Genomic DNA, 15,392 nt, shown 5'->3' with positions numbered 1-15,392 from the left:
TACCCCTCCCAAAAGAAAAGAAATAAAGAAGGAGAAGAAGAAAGAAATTAAATGTTGCTGTAGTATCGTGTGATTTATTGATCACTTCAACTAGGGTAGATGAATTCAAAGATATAGCCATGTTAGTCTGTAGAATCAGGATGTAGGGAGACTAACTGAAAGAAAGAAATTGGCAGCATGAGCTTTCATAGACTACAGTCAACTTCTGATTAGAGTTTTGAATTATTTGTTTCCCTGCTGCCACTCTTCTCCCACAGTTGTTTTTAAAAACTGATCTTTATTCTAAGATCCAAAACACTATGGTTCAAAACACACTGCAGAAATAATCCAGTTTGAGATCGCTTCAACTGCCCTAGATCAATGCTAGGGAATATTGGGATTTGTAGTGTTTGTGAGACATTTAGCGTTCTCTGACAGAAAGTTTTGGTGTCACAAGAAACTGCAGTTCCCAGGATTCCTTAGCACTTAGCCAGGACAGTTAAAGCAGTCTCAAAGTGGATTATTTCTGCAATGTGTTTTGGACATTAGTGCATAATGCTTAAAGATACCACTGTTAGGAAGGATCGAATTAGGGGAATTTAATTAGCTCAAATTTACGAGAGGCGTGTCCTAACAAAGCACGCAGCGGATCGTCTCCCTATGTGTATACCAGAGGTCATCTAGTCCAGCCCCAAGAAACAGAAACTCCAATGCCAAAGATTGCAATTAAAATATAAACATTTATTAAAGCCACACAACAAAGGGGATCGCACATGCACAGCGGGCAAAGCTAACTTAGAGGCCCGAGAGAGACAGTGAGCATTGGCTTAGCTCAAGTCATTGGGATGATAAATCCCATTATTGTACGCCGCCTTGATCCCTGGAAAGGCGGGATAGAAATAAAACTTTTATTTATTATTATTAAGTGATTTCAGTGGAGCCCAAGGCTCGGAGAACTCAAGCCTGGAGCAGCAGCTCAGCAAACAAGGTTTTGAGGTTTGGAACTTCAGCTCAACAAGCCCAATGAGGGCAGAAGTCTCGGTCCTATTTATACTGCAAAACGTATCCTCAGGCTATGGCTGCCTGGTGAACAAAGGTCTTGATGGCTATCTTTTGTCTAAGCTGAAACTTACACAATAGACATACAAAGGAGAGGTCTGACACCTTTCAGAGGAAGGCAGAGATCTAAATTGCAGAGTTGTTAATACAATCACTTGCTCATTAGGAGAGAGGCTACTTCTTTGTCCTCTTCTCTTTGGGCTGCCTGCGAAACTTGTAGGGCAACTCCCAGAACTGGTTTCTTAAGGTATAAATCTACCTTTTCCTATGACCAAGCCTAGCAGGGCTGGCTGGCTACTTGGTCAGCTCAGTTCTAGGGTAATGGTGGCTGGCGATGGGGTCAGTCAGGGGTCATGATTTTTGATCGCTTGGCACCCAAAATTTATATAAAATCAAACTCGGTAACATCACCAAAGGTTGTCTCTAGGTTTCAAGTTTTGGCTTGGAAACCCCAGGGCCTCTATATGTCACTGAGTTTTTACACAACTGCTTTGTGTCTACCCAAACCTTTAGAATTTTCTTCCCTAAATAGTTTTCTGTGGTTTTTATGTATCTTGGGGTCCTTCATGGGCTGCCAATAACTCTGCTGAAAGAGCCACCATCAATGGCTGGACTTCAAACTAGTACTCCACTCAGGAAAATAATCCGGGATGAATCTAGGTTGAATCCTTGTTCACACATGTCCCAAATGCACTTGATGTGCTTTTTTTGGGGGGGAGGGGGGTTTGGAACCCCCCCCCCCACTTAAACGAGGATATTCAATACCAGTCCCCCCCTTGAGTTTTCCTGAAAGATCTGCATTGTCGGCAGTGTGAATAGGCTTCTGAATCAATTCAGATTGCTCTGTATCATTGCTTCTTGTTGAAATGAAGAAAGGTGGCTGCATTTTAAACTGGAACAATGTCATGTGTGAATAACACAGGGGTTACAATAACTCAGAGATTTGCAAACCCAAAACAAATAGGGAACAACAAACTTGATATTTATTAGCACAGCAATCCGCATCTCCTTGGGACAAAAAAAGTTTGTGAATGCCCCCTAGGAAGAGATCTTGAGTGGAGAGCTTCAAGGTTCTGTCCCAGGGGCATTACTCTCCAAAATTTTAATCAATGACTTGGATGATGGGGCGAAGGGAATCCTTATCATGTCTGCAGATGAGACAAAGCTGGGATGGGTAACTAACACATGAGAAAATAGAAACAGAATTTAAAAAGATAAACTAGAAAATTGGGAAGAAATTAATAAAATGAAGTTCAAGAGACAAATGAAAATTCTACATTTAGGCCACAAAAACCAAAGGTACAGGTATTGGATGGGGGATACATCACTCAGCAGTACTACATGCAAAAAGGCATTTAGGATTATTGTTGCTCATAAATTGAATCAAACCCAGCAGTTTGATGATGCAGAAAAGAAGGTTTTAGGATTCTTCAATGGCCCTTGAGGCCCTTTAAAACTTTTTCTCTCTTTATATGGGTGATGTAGTGTAGACGTCATATAAAGAAGCATATTGGACCTAAGACAACCACTTACTCTTTAGCCTCTTACTTGGCTAAAACCTGTCTGAGGTGGACTCACAAAATGGTTATCGGAAACCATCCCTGCTTAAGGGTAGTTAATAATACGGTAGTTCATATTATTATTCCTAAAGGAGACAGTAGTAAAGTTACTGTCAAAGGAGCCAGCTGAATCAATGGCTATGAACAATAATTGTTGCTCATTTCCCCTCTTTGAGGAAGATCCTGGTGTGGATAATATTGCCTTGATTCCAGGAAAGAAGGAAACCAGAATGAGTATGTTATGCCCTAGAGCAATGCCACTCAAAGTAATAGTCTGTGGACTAGTGCCAGCCGTAGAGCAATCAACTGTTGGTCTGTTGCAAACTTCCAGGAAATTATGTAAGCACAATAGTATTACATATATGGTACTGTTCATTGGCAGATTGGGAAAAAAATCTTGTCCACCACATCAGACAGTTTCAGAAGCACTACATCTGACAGTTGTTTGACACTTGGACATTAATCTTTTCTTCTGATAAACTAAACAATGCATTTTATATCCTAATTTGTTCAGCCTCATTTCCTAAAAAACAGCCATTTTTTTTCATACCATGACAGTTTAAAATAAAATGGGTTTCTGTGGTGTTGCTTAGCCACAAATGTCCTGGATTTCTTCTGTGAAATGTTAGGAGGTATGCAATAATTTTGTTTAAAGAATTGATTGTATTTTCCTGTGTTTGAGAGTCTTGTAAATTGTCCATGCATGCGAAAAAGTGCACAAAAATATTTTAAGAGGTAGGTCATTTGGAGATTTGGAATGAGTACCAATATGCTGGCAACATTTGAGTTTATCACTCCTTGACACCAAACATCAAGGAGCAGCCTTTAACCCTACTAGATAAGGATGTGAATGAACAGAATTACAGACCTGCCCTGTTTATCAGTTGTTTTACAGGCACAATTCAAGGTGTTGCTTTTAATTAGTGGGTTGGGATCTTATTCATGGGACTTTCCCCTGAATAAAAAGTGATGGTAGATTTCCTCTTTATTCATAGGATAATGATGCAGTCATTGCAATTTCACACAATGTCATCTGATAATCTTCGCACAATTGTGTGATAGTGCTGGGAGCATCCTGCTATGCTCCCGTCACTTTTGCCCATGTGAAAGTCTCCAACCAAAGGGACTGCTTGTTTCTTTCTGAACCTGCCCGGATGTGGCAATCTTCAAGAAAGACCTCCTGAGGATAAACCACTTTTAACAGCTATATTCCCAAGTCCCAGAGCTGCTGGTAGGGTCTCCCATATCAGAGAGCCTTTTGTTGAAGAGCCAGGCTAAATGGACCATACAACTACTGGGAAGCAGCAGCAGCAGTAGTATGTGTATGTGGTGTGTGTGTGTGTGTGTAAGAGAGAGAGAGAGAGAGAGAGAGAGAGACTGGTGGAGGACCTCTCATAGCTAATAACACTTGTTAATACAGTGCAGAAGAGGGCAGGTAAACCCCCTTTCAATGTCTTCTACCATGAAAACCCTATCATGAGCCAATCCAAAATGAAAAAAGAGGTTGTGCAATAACATGAGACATTTAGATTGGATGGCACTGAATGAGCTACTGAAGTACAAATAGTACAAGTATGTAAGTACTGAAGTACAAGTATGAGGAGTGCTGTGACTAGACTCAAGCTGAAAGGTTGTTCAGCTGTTGATGTGCTCAGAAGTGAAAGGTATGCAACCCATACTATAGGGACATGGAATGTGAGAAGCAAGAATCAGGCAAAGCTGGACCCAGTAAAACAAGAAATGGAACATAATTGCAATACTTGGGGAGGGCAAGTAAAAAGTGGACAGGAATGGGATGTGTTGAGTAAGATGATTACACAGTGTTTTGTTCAGGAAATGCAAAGAAGAAATGGGTTGGCATTTAGTGAGAATTGATGTAGCAAATGCAGTCAAAGACTATAATGCAAAGTCTGACCAAATAATACCAAAAAGATTTCAGGTGTTGTATTGTAATTAAAATCTAACTATACTCCAACTACAGAGTCAGAAGGCAATCAAATTGAAAGATTATGGTGGGTTACAGACCACCCATTTGGGGCAGGCTGTACCCGCCCCTTTCCCCTGTGTATTGGGGCCTCAGCAGCTAGAACGGCAGCGGCTGAGGCCCCAATCCACCGCTTTTCAGGCTGCGGGGCAGTGGCAAAACGCCGCTTACCCGCAGCCCGAAAAGGGGTGTCCCTGGGGCTTCAAGCCCCAAGGACACCCCGCGGCGGCAGTGAGGAGAAAGGGGCCACTTGGCCCCTTTCTCCTTTGGTCCGCTGGGCGCAGGTGTGTGAAGGCTGCGCCCAGCGGACCAAACCAGGAAGGAGCTCCAAAATGGAGCTCCTTCCTGCTCTGCACTAAGGGCGCCCTAGGCGCCCTGGCACGGAGCGAGGACGTCACTTCCGCGCCGCCCCGTATAGAGGCGGCACAGTTGTGACGTCCTCATGGCGGTGGCCGTGTGGAACGGCCGCCGCCATTTTGTGCGTGCAGAGCATGCACTAGGGTTAGGGGGTGCGGAAGCACCGCCCCTTTCTAACCCTAGTGTGCCCTCCACACGCACAAAACGGCCCGTTTATAATTAGCCTATATGTCCAGGAAGAAAATGACCACACACCACACAACAAAACAGAAATTATTGTTAATCACAAGCAATTGGGACACAAAAGTAGGAAACAGGAGAATCAAAGATTATAGGAAAACTTGGCCTAGGATCAAGAAATGAAGCAGGAATGTGACTGACTGAATTTTGTGAGGCCAACATTTTCTTCATTGCAAAGACATTCCAAGCAGCTTAAAAAGTGACAGTTTATATGGACATCACCTGATGGTCAATATACAAATAAAATAACTACATAATTGGATGCAGAAAGTGAAGAAACTCATTCTCTCTGCAAAAACTAGACCAGGAGCAGATTGTGGCACAGACCATGAACTACTAATTAGAAAATTAGAGTAAAGCTAAAGAATAACACTAAAGCAACCACTGTACTAAAATACAACCTGAAGAACATCCCTGTAGAATTTAAATATAATATGAAAAATAGATTTGCATTATTAAACCTAACTGACCAGGAGTGAGGAGAACTCTGAAGCAAGCCATGGTGATTGTCAGGGAGAAATGGCAAAAAGAGAAAGCCTCAGTGGGTGGCACTGACTCTTCAAGCAGTTAAGGACAAAGAAGAAGCAAAAATAAAAAGATACAGAACCCTGAGGTCTCTTGCAACTGTGTGCAAGAACAAGGAATACTATTATAATAATCAATATGGAGAAATAGATGGCAACCAAAAAGGAAAAACAAGAGACCACTTCTGCAAGATTTGAGGGTTAAAATGGCATGGAGAGATTTGGGAATGTAGTGGGAACATCAATCCAGTATTGCATCACTGCAGAGATCCAGATCTCCTTGGGACAAAAAAGGAAGTGTGAATGCCACCACAGTCAGCCCTCCATATCCACAGATTTTTTTTATCCACAGATTCAACCATCCACAGCTTGAAAATATTTTTATAAATTCCAGAAAGCAAAGCTTGATTTTGACATTTTATATAAAGGACACCATTGTACTGCACCATTGCGTGTAATGGAACTTTAGTATCCATGGATTTTGGTTTCCATGGGGGGTTCTGGAACCAAATGCTTGATACCAAGGGCCAAATGTACTGAAGTCAGGGTTGTCCATGCCATCGGTTTTCCAGTTTCTATGTATAGTTGCGAAATTTGGACTGTGAAGAAAGTAGGTAAGGAAAAAAACCAACTCATTTGAAACCTGGTGCTGGAGAAAAGTTTTGCAGATACCATGGACTGCCAAAAAACAACAACAAATAAATGAGCCCCAGAGCAAATCTAGCCTGATGACTGAGATGAGACTGTTTTCCCAAGCCCTGGGAGGAAAGATTACTCCGCCTGGGCTGCAAAGTACTTTTGCACTTTGAACTGGGCAGAGTGAGGGCAAAAGGGGAAAGAAGAGAAACCTGGGACTTTCCTGTCATCTGGAAGCAAAGCCCTTTTTATTTAAGCAAGCTGCTAAGGATTAAGCAGAGAAGATTCTCATTTATATGTATGTTTTATCTTTTTTTAAAAAAACACTTTTGCATGGTTTTTAAATGGGTTTATAGTATTTTAATATGGATATTTTAAATTGTTTTTAATTGTTGTTGGGTTTTTTTTTTTTTTTTGGCAAATGTTTTCAATGGGTTGCTCTGGAAGCTGCCTTGGGTCCTGTTCTGGGAGACAGGTGGCATCAGGGGCATCACCAGGGGGTGCGAACTGCACCAAGTGACACACCAATGCTCCCCAAACATCCACCTTTTGGTAGAAATGGCTTGTGGCATTCACTTATGTCCCATTAAAATGCTAAAGAGATGGGGTGAATGTGGTGAAGATCAGTGGGAGGAAAAAAGAAAGCCCCCCATGTTTGTTTTTACTAAAATTTTAATATTTTTTTTCAAAAATAAATTTTATTTTTTAAACAAATCAAATTTTAAATTTTATTTTTTTAAATTAAAATTTTGAATCCTTTCAAAACTTTCTTTAAAAAGACCACATCTTACTAAATTTTCACTTTAATCACATGAAACTATGGGCGTGTAAAAACATTTAGGCTGCGCATCTGGTATTGTAATTTCAAGGTATGATTTCAATTTTGCTTGTCGATTCTGTCACAACCATTGCTGTTCCGTTCGGTGATATATGGGAGTTACAACTTATGAGTAATTTTAGGACAAAAACACATTATTATGGATTGTGTATGGTGTGATCTGGGAGGAGGTCAAAGGGGTGTGATGCCAACTGGGCGACATATAAGTAAAGTAAGTAAAAAAACCCGTATAAATAAATACAAAACATGCCAAGAAAACCCCTGGATAGGTTTACTTTAGGGTCACCCTAGGTCAGAAATGAAGGCCCACAAGAAACCACCACACCATGGAAATAATAATAATAACAGTTATATTTATTTATATCCTGCCTCTCCCAAAAGGATCGAGGCGAATTACAAGACAAAAATACACCATAAAAAATACAAAATACATACATACTATAAAATTTACGTAATCCCCTTATGGGTCTATTTAGAACTGAAAAACAATGATAAAAAGGGGATCCCTTGATATGCAAGAGATGGATAGATTAAGAAAAAGTAGAGGAGGAATGGCTTCCCGTATTAGATTTTTTGGGGGGAAAAAGAACAAAGTAAAATAAAAATAAAGCAAAATAAAAAAAGGCAGTAGCCAAGCAAGTAAGAATGAAATTATTAAAATAACATGAAATAGGTTTGTAGAAAAAAAGAACAGAATTGTGATTTTTGAACTGAAGAAATCTTTTTCAGGATATAGATGAGTATTTGACTCGGACATATTATTTTGAAGCTTAAACCGAGTTAGTGTGTGTGTGTGTGTGTGTATTATCTGTTAAAGTTATATTTTGTTGAAGTTATTCAGATTGTAATATTTTTATATATGTTATGTGAATTTGGATAAGAGAACAGTGGATATGTTGTTGTTTTTGGCTAATTAATAAAATATATTTATAAAAAGTAAAAAGGGGGATCCCAGTTTTTTGAAATGGCCTCAGAGGAAGAACGTTGTTGTTATTTGTTATTGTTATTGTTGTGTGCCTTGAAGTCGTTTCTGACTCTGGGCGACCTTCTGCCTGGGTTTTCTTGGCCGGAGTTGTAGAGAGGGGGCTTCCCCTGAGGAGGCTGAGGGAGTGGGACATCCTCCAGGGGGCTTCTAGGGCTGAGGCAAGATTCGAACCCTTTCCTCCAGAGTCCAAAGCAGCCCCAGAGCCGCCTCTCTCTTTCTCCCTGCTTGGGTTGGGCTGGGAAACTGGGACGGGGTTTTCCCAAAGCCGGAAATTCTTGGGGGAAAAAAAGCTCAGGCTCAGGAGGAGGAAGAAGCCAGGCAAGGCAGATACAAAACAGAGCAGCAACAAGGCTTTGAGAGGAAACTCCAGATCCACCCTGTTTTCCTCTCCCCCGTGATGCTGTCGGGTAAGACGAGCCCCCTCCATCTTCTGGGTTTTGGGATCTTTCTCTGGCTGCATCCACACTGCAGAAATGGCCCGTTTTGACCCCGCTTTAACTGCCCTGATTGTTGTGGCCAGAATGCCATAGCCTGGAGTCATGGCAGTGAAAGTGAGGTCAAAAGAGACTCCTTCTGCAGTGTGGATGCAGCCTCTGGCTGGGTGTCTTGTTTTGCCCTGGTGATGAGGCTGCATCCGCACTGCAGAACTAATCCAGGTTGGCACCTCAGCATTAGGAGGGACTTCCTGACAGTAAGAGGTTTTTGGCAGTGGACTATGCTGCCTTGGGGAATTGTGAGTTTCTGCATGGCAGAATGGGGTTGGACTGGATGTCCCTTGGGGTCACTTCCAATTTTAGGATGCTATGACACCACTTCAACTGCCATGTCACTTAATGCTGTGGGGTTCCAGGGATGGGATTTGTAGTTACGCAAGGCACTTCGCCTTCTCTGCCAGAGAGCTCTGGTGCCACGACAAAGTACAATTCCCAGAGCCATAGTAAGTAAAGGTGTGTCCTTCCCCACCACCATTCCTTTGTCCTTTTGTGTCATGTCTTTTTAGATTGTAAGCCTGAGAGCAGGAAACATCTGAATAACTATCAGTAAGCGAGTCTGAGAGACTTTAGGGCTGAAGAGTGCGGTATAAATACCATAAATAAATAAATAGAATAAATAAATTTGATCACTTCTCCTGTGTGGGTGAGATCCGGAGCCCATTCACACTGCAATATGTGAGCACTATGATTCCACTTGAACTGTTCCATCCTGTTTAGCAAAGGGGGCATTTGGACTTCTCAGCTCCTCCTGGGGTTTTCCTGGCATGGGATGTTCAGAGGGGATTTTTGCTCTCGCCTTCCCCTGGGGAGGCTGAGAGAGTGTGATGTGCCCAGGATCACCCAATAGATTTCCATGGCCTCCAGAATCATAGTCCAACACTCAAACCATACCGCCACACTTAACTTCTGTGGCAACACCCTATGAAATCCTGGGATTTATAGTTCGGAGAGGCACTAAGAGCTCTCTGTCTGAGAATTCTAAATGCCCCTTCCTAAAATGGAAACCCCAGAAATCTATAGGATAGAACCAAGGCAGTTGAAGCAGAATAGCAGCTCTGCAATATCTCTGTGTATCTGTGTATGTGTTTGTTTGAGGCAAACCCTATCTATAGGAATTGATTGACTGATGGATTTTCTTTGGCTGTGCCATCTATACTTTCTCCAGATTCGCGGAACAATACTTTATCTTTTTCACAGAACTTTGCTGTCAGGAGATTTCCAAACAACCATCACCTCCCATTTTTAATCTTCTTGTTTTTCCCTTACCATTTCTGCCATCTTTCTGACAGGAAGGGTGTGTGTGTGTGTGTGTGTGTGTGTACTTTCAAGTGGGCTATCATCTTATAGTGACACCATTAATTTCACAGGGTTTTCTTGGCAAGGAATATTCAGAGATGGTCTGGCCAGTTCCTTCCTCTGAAATATTGCCTACAGTGCCTGGCATTTCTACGTGACCTGGGTTCGATTCCCTGCTTGACCATGAGACCAACTGGGTGATCTTGGACAAGTCACATGCTCTCGGCCTCAGAGGAAGGCCATGGTAAACCTTCTTTGAACAAATCTTGCCAAGTAAACCCCATTACAGGTTCACAATAGGAAGGTCCATAGCAACAAACCTGGCATTTATTGGAAGTCTCCTATCCAAGTAACAACCAGAGCTGACCCTACTTAGCTTGAAATCTGGTTTTAGGGTATTTATGCCTGGGAGCAATCTATTATGAAGAAATGATCAAATCTTTTGAAATAGTGATGGTGGGAACTTGCCACCTTAGAAATGCCAGCAACTGATGGTTACTGTGGATTTCCTCCTTCTCTTGCCATTTCTCCAGTTCTGTTCAACTCTTGCTTAGGGTCTCCCAATGAAATAAGGGACAGGGCTCTTTAATGGTTGTGTAGAAGAAGGCATTCCTTGCTTGTCTCATGAGCAAGACTTTCTGAAATTCTCACTACCAGTGGTTCTTAAACTATAGATCTCTGGATGTTTGGGGTTTCAGATCCTATAATCCCTGAGTGTTGGCCATACTGAGTAAGATAACTGGAGTTTGAAATCCAAAAATCTGAAGGATTAAAGCTGTGGTTCCCCAACTTGGTTTTCCAGATGTTTTGGACCTCAGCTCTCAGAATTCCTAGCTGTTCACCAAGCTGGCTGGGGCTTCTGGGAAGTGAGGTCCAAAACATCATGAAAACCAAAGTTTGGGAACTACTGGACTTGAGTTTAAGGCCACTATTCTACATTAAAGGGAGAGGAGCCCTGTGTCCTATTTCACTTTGCAGTTCTGCTGTTGTTAGGTGATGTTTTGACACATTTTTCCTGGTTATTGTTTAAGTTAAAGACAGTATGCTTAGTTTTCAGCCCCCCTCCCTGCATCTTTTTAAGCAGCCAACCTAAAGGCTCTTACAAGTGAATACGTCTTCTTAAACTCTGAGTGATTTCTGGGTCATGATTATACATTAAAGTTTTTATGATTAATGCTTTTTAATTTATCAGTTTTATATATTTAGTATGGGCCTGTTTGTAGATAACATGTGCTTGCCACTAAAGTAAATTTTACTTGGATTGCTAATGTAATGTATAAATGTGCTAGCACAGGCAGCATATGTGTTGAGATGCAACCATGAACATGCAGCGATCTTTGAACATTAGCTTGTATAAGGCAGGCTGTAAGGGCAGGGAAAAAGAGGCTGTGTTGCATTGGAAATCTTTAATTTCACACCACAGAATGTGCAGTATGACCCTTCAAAAAAAGATACTACACACCTTTGGTGTTGTGTGGACAAATCTGTCATGACCATTTAAACATTAAAAACCTACAGATATTTAAAATCTACTGAAAAGTGTTATTTTTTTTTAGTGATGGGGATGAAAAGAGTTACATTTTTTTTAAAAAGAAGGATGTTACAAAACTGCATCTCCATTTCATCTTCGAGGTAAACACACACATACACACAAACACCCAGAATAATTTTAGAATCTGTTGGTGTAGTAGTTAGAGCATTGGACATTGGAGACCAGAGTTTAAATCCTTGCTTGGCCATGGAAGCTCACTGGGTGACCTTGGGCAAGTCACACTCTCAGCTTCAGAGGATGGCAATGGCAAACCTCCTCTGAAGAAGCATGTCAAGAAAACCCCATTATAGGTTCACCTTAGGGTTGTCATAAGTTGGAAAGGTTCACAACAGCAACAACAACGAGGAGCAAATTTGGTTTAGTGGTTGGAATGCTGCAGCCTTCGTGCGTGAGAAAAGAAAACTGAAATGGAGCAGGAGAGCAGCAGCTTTCTCCATGCCCTTCCATATGCTGCTGTATCATGTCTGTTACCTTCTCAAGTGGTACAGTTGTAAAAGTGTGTCTTTTGGCATGCTGGAAAAATCCATTTGACAAAAGGCACACTTTTATGGCCCTCTCCCTTGTGAAGAGAATGGAGATGCTACAATGGCACATTGACACAGAGAGGCATGGAGAAAGCCACTGCTCTTCTACTCCATTTTGTCTTTTTTCCTTTCATGAAATAAAGCTCTTGGACTGGTTTGACACATCACTGAGCCATGAAACTTCTGGTGATCCTGGGCTAGTCACTGTCTTTCAGCCTGGCAGGGACGTAGCCAAGGGGGGGGGGGGTGTTGGGGGTTGGACCCCCCCCCCCCTCCTATAAAAAAAAAGGGGGTGTGCTGCTGTGCCGCTGCCCCCACCCCCCATTATAATGGTGGCACTTAGTCTGGCCCCCCCCTTCCTAAAATCCTGGCTACGTCCCTGAGCCTGGTCAACCTTACTGAATTATCATGAGGATAAACAGGGGCATAACAGCCAGGCACAGCTCCTTTGGTCTCTTTGAGGGAGAGGTGAGATATAAATGTAACTAATATAAGAGTAATAAACAGTCCCAGGTTTAGTAACAATATGAATTCTTACTTAAATAGATTGGATAAATTTATAACACTTGAAGTTTTGCCTGTGCAGTTGGACATACAGCAAGATATTGCTGTATCTTTGTCTGATATAAGATACAGTGGTACCCCGGGATACGAATGCGCCGCCTTACGGAATTTCCGGGTTACGAAAAAAATCCATTTAAAAAAACTGTTCCGGGTTACGAAGGTTTTTTCGGGTTACGAAAAAATTTTTGGTGCTTTTCGGCGCTATTTCACACGAAATCGCGGCTTTTCCCCATTAGCGCCTATGGGTTTTTCGGCTTGCGAAGTATTTCGGGTTACGAAAGCGGCGGCGGAACGAATTAATTTCGTAACCCGGGGTACCACTGTATATGATTTGTGTAACACCTAAAGTTAGCATTGCACTGTTCTGTGCCATATTTTCTTTAACTCAGTGTTCAAGTTCTGTATTGCAGAGCACTGTTTAGCTACAGTTCCACCAACCATTCAGTAGCTGCGGGGTACTGAGGAGGAATCTGAGAGACAATGGTCTGCACTCTGTAGCCAAGTGCAGACCATTGACAGTATTCATCAACACCAACTGGGTTCCTTTGGAGATCTTGGCAGATGATTCTGCATCTAACTACAAGGATAAGCTGCTTCTTTCCTCTTCCTCCTCCATAAGGCACTGTCAGAAAAACACCATGAGTCCATGGGCAAGGACGTAGCCAGGGGGGGGGGGTGGGGGGTCGGACCCCCCCATCAGGCCCTGGGGGTATTCAAGCTCCTCCCCCCTCCCCTCCATTAAAACCACGGCGAGGGAACAGAGGAAAGACAAAACAAAAGTTCCTCTTTTCCTCTGCTCCGTGGCTTTAATGGAGGGGGGAGGGAGGAGGGAGGAGGAAGGAGCTTGAATGCCAAGCTCAGAGAGAGGGAGGGAGGGAGTCCCTGTGACTCTTTCCCTTTCGGTTCCTTCAGAGTCCGGCTTCCACTCCTCCTCCTCAGGACCCCCCCCCATCAAGCTCCTTCCCCCCCTCCTCTCCATCAAAAGCAGGGACTTGGATAGAGAGTGAAAGGGGGGGAAAGTCTCAGGGAGAGGGAGGGAGGGAGCCTTGAGGTGGGGGCAATGCCTGTTGTTCAAGCTGCTTCCTCCTTCCGTCGGAGCGGACTCAGGAGAGAGAGAGAGGGAGGGGAGAGGGCTGGTCTCCCTCCCAGCAACATCTTTGCCCCTCTTTCCTTCTCCCTCCTCCTCTGGGCTTTTGCCAAAAAAGGTCTCCGTCCGGGAGAGGAGGAGGAGGAGGAAGAAGAAGAGGGAAGGAAGACACACAGAAAAAAGGAAGGAAAAACGAGGGTAGGGAGAACTAAAGGAAGGAAGGAAGAGAAAGGAAAAAAGGAAGGAAGGAGAAGGAAGGAAGGAAGAAAATGGAAGGAAGGGAGAAGGAAGGCTCTAAAAGGAAATATCAAAGAAAGAAAAGGTGACTTCTAATAACAACAATCAACTACAGGTTGAATCTCCCTTATCCAAACTGCTGAGGACTAGATGTACTGTACAGTGGTACCCCGGGATACGAATTACCCAGCTTACGAATTTTTCGGGATACGAAAAAATCCCATAGGGATTTATTGTTTCGGCTTACGAAGGTTTTTTCGGGTTACGAAAAAACCTCGGCGCTATGCCGCCACCGGAGGGCAGCAGAGAGCTATTTTTTTCCATTAGCGCCTATGGCAATTCAGGTTACGAAGGTTTTTCGGGTTACGAAATTAGCCGCGGAACGAATTAATTTCGTAACCCGAGGTACCACTGTATTTTGGAGTTTGGTATGTTTATATATATATATAATGGTATATATTGAAGCTACTTGAGTCCAACCATTAAACCCATTCATGTTTCATAAGCTCATCCTCAAGTAGCTCCTTTTTTGCCCCCCTCTGAGTGTCTCAGAATATGAACAGAGTGTCTCTGAGCATGAACAGAGTGGCTGCCGCTAATTGCTTGAGCAGCTGCACTTTACTTTATCAATCTGAATTTATCTGATGTGAACAGCTTGAGAGGAAGGACTCTGTTTACATCTGCACTAAAGAAATAATCCATTTTGATGCCACTTTAACTGCCCTTGGCTCCATGCTGTGGAATGCTGGGATTTGAAGTTTGTTGTGGCACCTGACAGAGATGGCTAAACAGCTCCTCAAAACTACAAATCCCAAGATTCCATAGCACAGAATTATAATGGAAGTTAAAGTGGTGTCAACCATAAAAACCAAACTGCCTTGGGTCCTTTTCTGGGGGAAAAGGTGGCACAGAAATGAAATAAATGATGAAATGATGAGGAGATCTGGGAATTGCACTTCAGATTCTTGTGGCTGGCAGAGATGGCTAAATAGCTCCCAAAACTACAAATCCCAGGATCCCATAGCATGGAGCCAGTCAGTTAAAGTGTTTTCAAGCTGCACTATTTCTGCAGTGTGGATGCAGCTTTGGAGCTCTTTTGCTGATGCTATTTGCAAGTTGGTTCTGACTCATGGCAACCCTAAGGCAAATCTATCATGGGGTTTTCTTGGCAAATTTTTCCAGAGGGTGCTTTTCTGGGGCTGAGAGAGTGTGACCTGCCCATGGTCACCCAGTGGGACCTCTATCCATGAGTTAAACCCACTCCCCACCCCTCTCCATTTTCTTTCTGGAAGGGACCTTGCTTGTGTTGAAGGGAAGGCCACCAAGCCTCTGAACCTCAGAATTATTGTTTCAATGCTCAGTCTTAGAATCAGTGGGTACCTGAGCATGTACAGAGTGTCTTTCACTCCTTCTCTCCTCTCTCTTAGCCAAAGACCCCCTCCTGATGCATGGGTTTGGCTGATTTTAACCTCTGGAA

General features: G+C 42.8%; 1 protein-coding gene across 5 annotated transcripts in view; it reads left to right on the top strand.

Moving 5' to 3' along the window:
- The first annotated feature begins 6,506 nt into the window (after nt 1-6,506).
- LOC121923169 (protein SSUH2 homolog) overlaps nt 6,507-15,392 on the top strand; it is a 35,435-nt gene continuing 26,549 nt past the window's right edge. For 2 of the 5 annotated variants that reach the window (XM_042453331.1, XM_042453329.1), the window contains exon 1: nt 6,507-6,636. Coding sequence is in view for 1 of the 5 variants with exons in the window: in XM_042453327.1 (XP_042309261.1) it covers nt 8,559-8,568 (10 nt within the window). In the remaining 4 variants the exon portion in view is untranslated. Of the gene's footprint in view, nt 6,637-8,442; nt 8,569-15,392 lie in introns of those variants that run through there. The other 3 variants (XM_042453332.1, XM_042453327.1, XM_042453328.1) reach the window with 3 other exon arrangements.

This window comes from Sceloporus undulatus, chromosome 2, assembly GCF_019175285.1.
Source record: "Sceloporus undulatus isolate JIND9_A2432 ecotype Alabama chromosome 2, SceUnd_v1.1, whole genome shotgun sequence".
Classification (NCBI taxonomy): Eukaryota; Metazoa; Chordata; class Lepidosauria; order Squamata; family Phrynosomatidae; genus Sceloporus; species Sceloporus undulatus.
The sequence above is the reverse complement of the archived record's forward strand: the minus strand, read 5'-3'. Positions and strand labels throughout refer to the sequence as shown.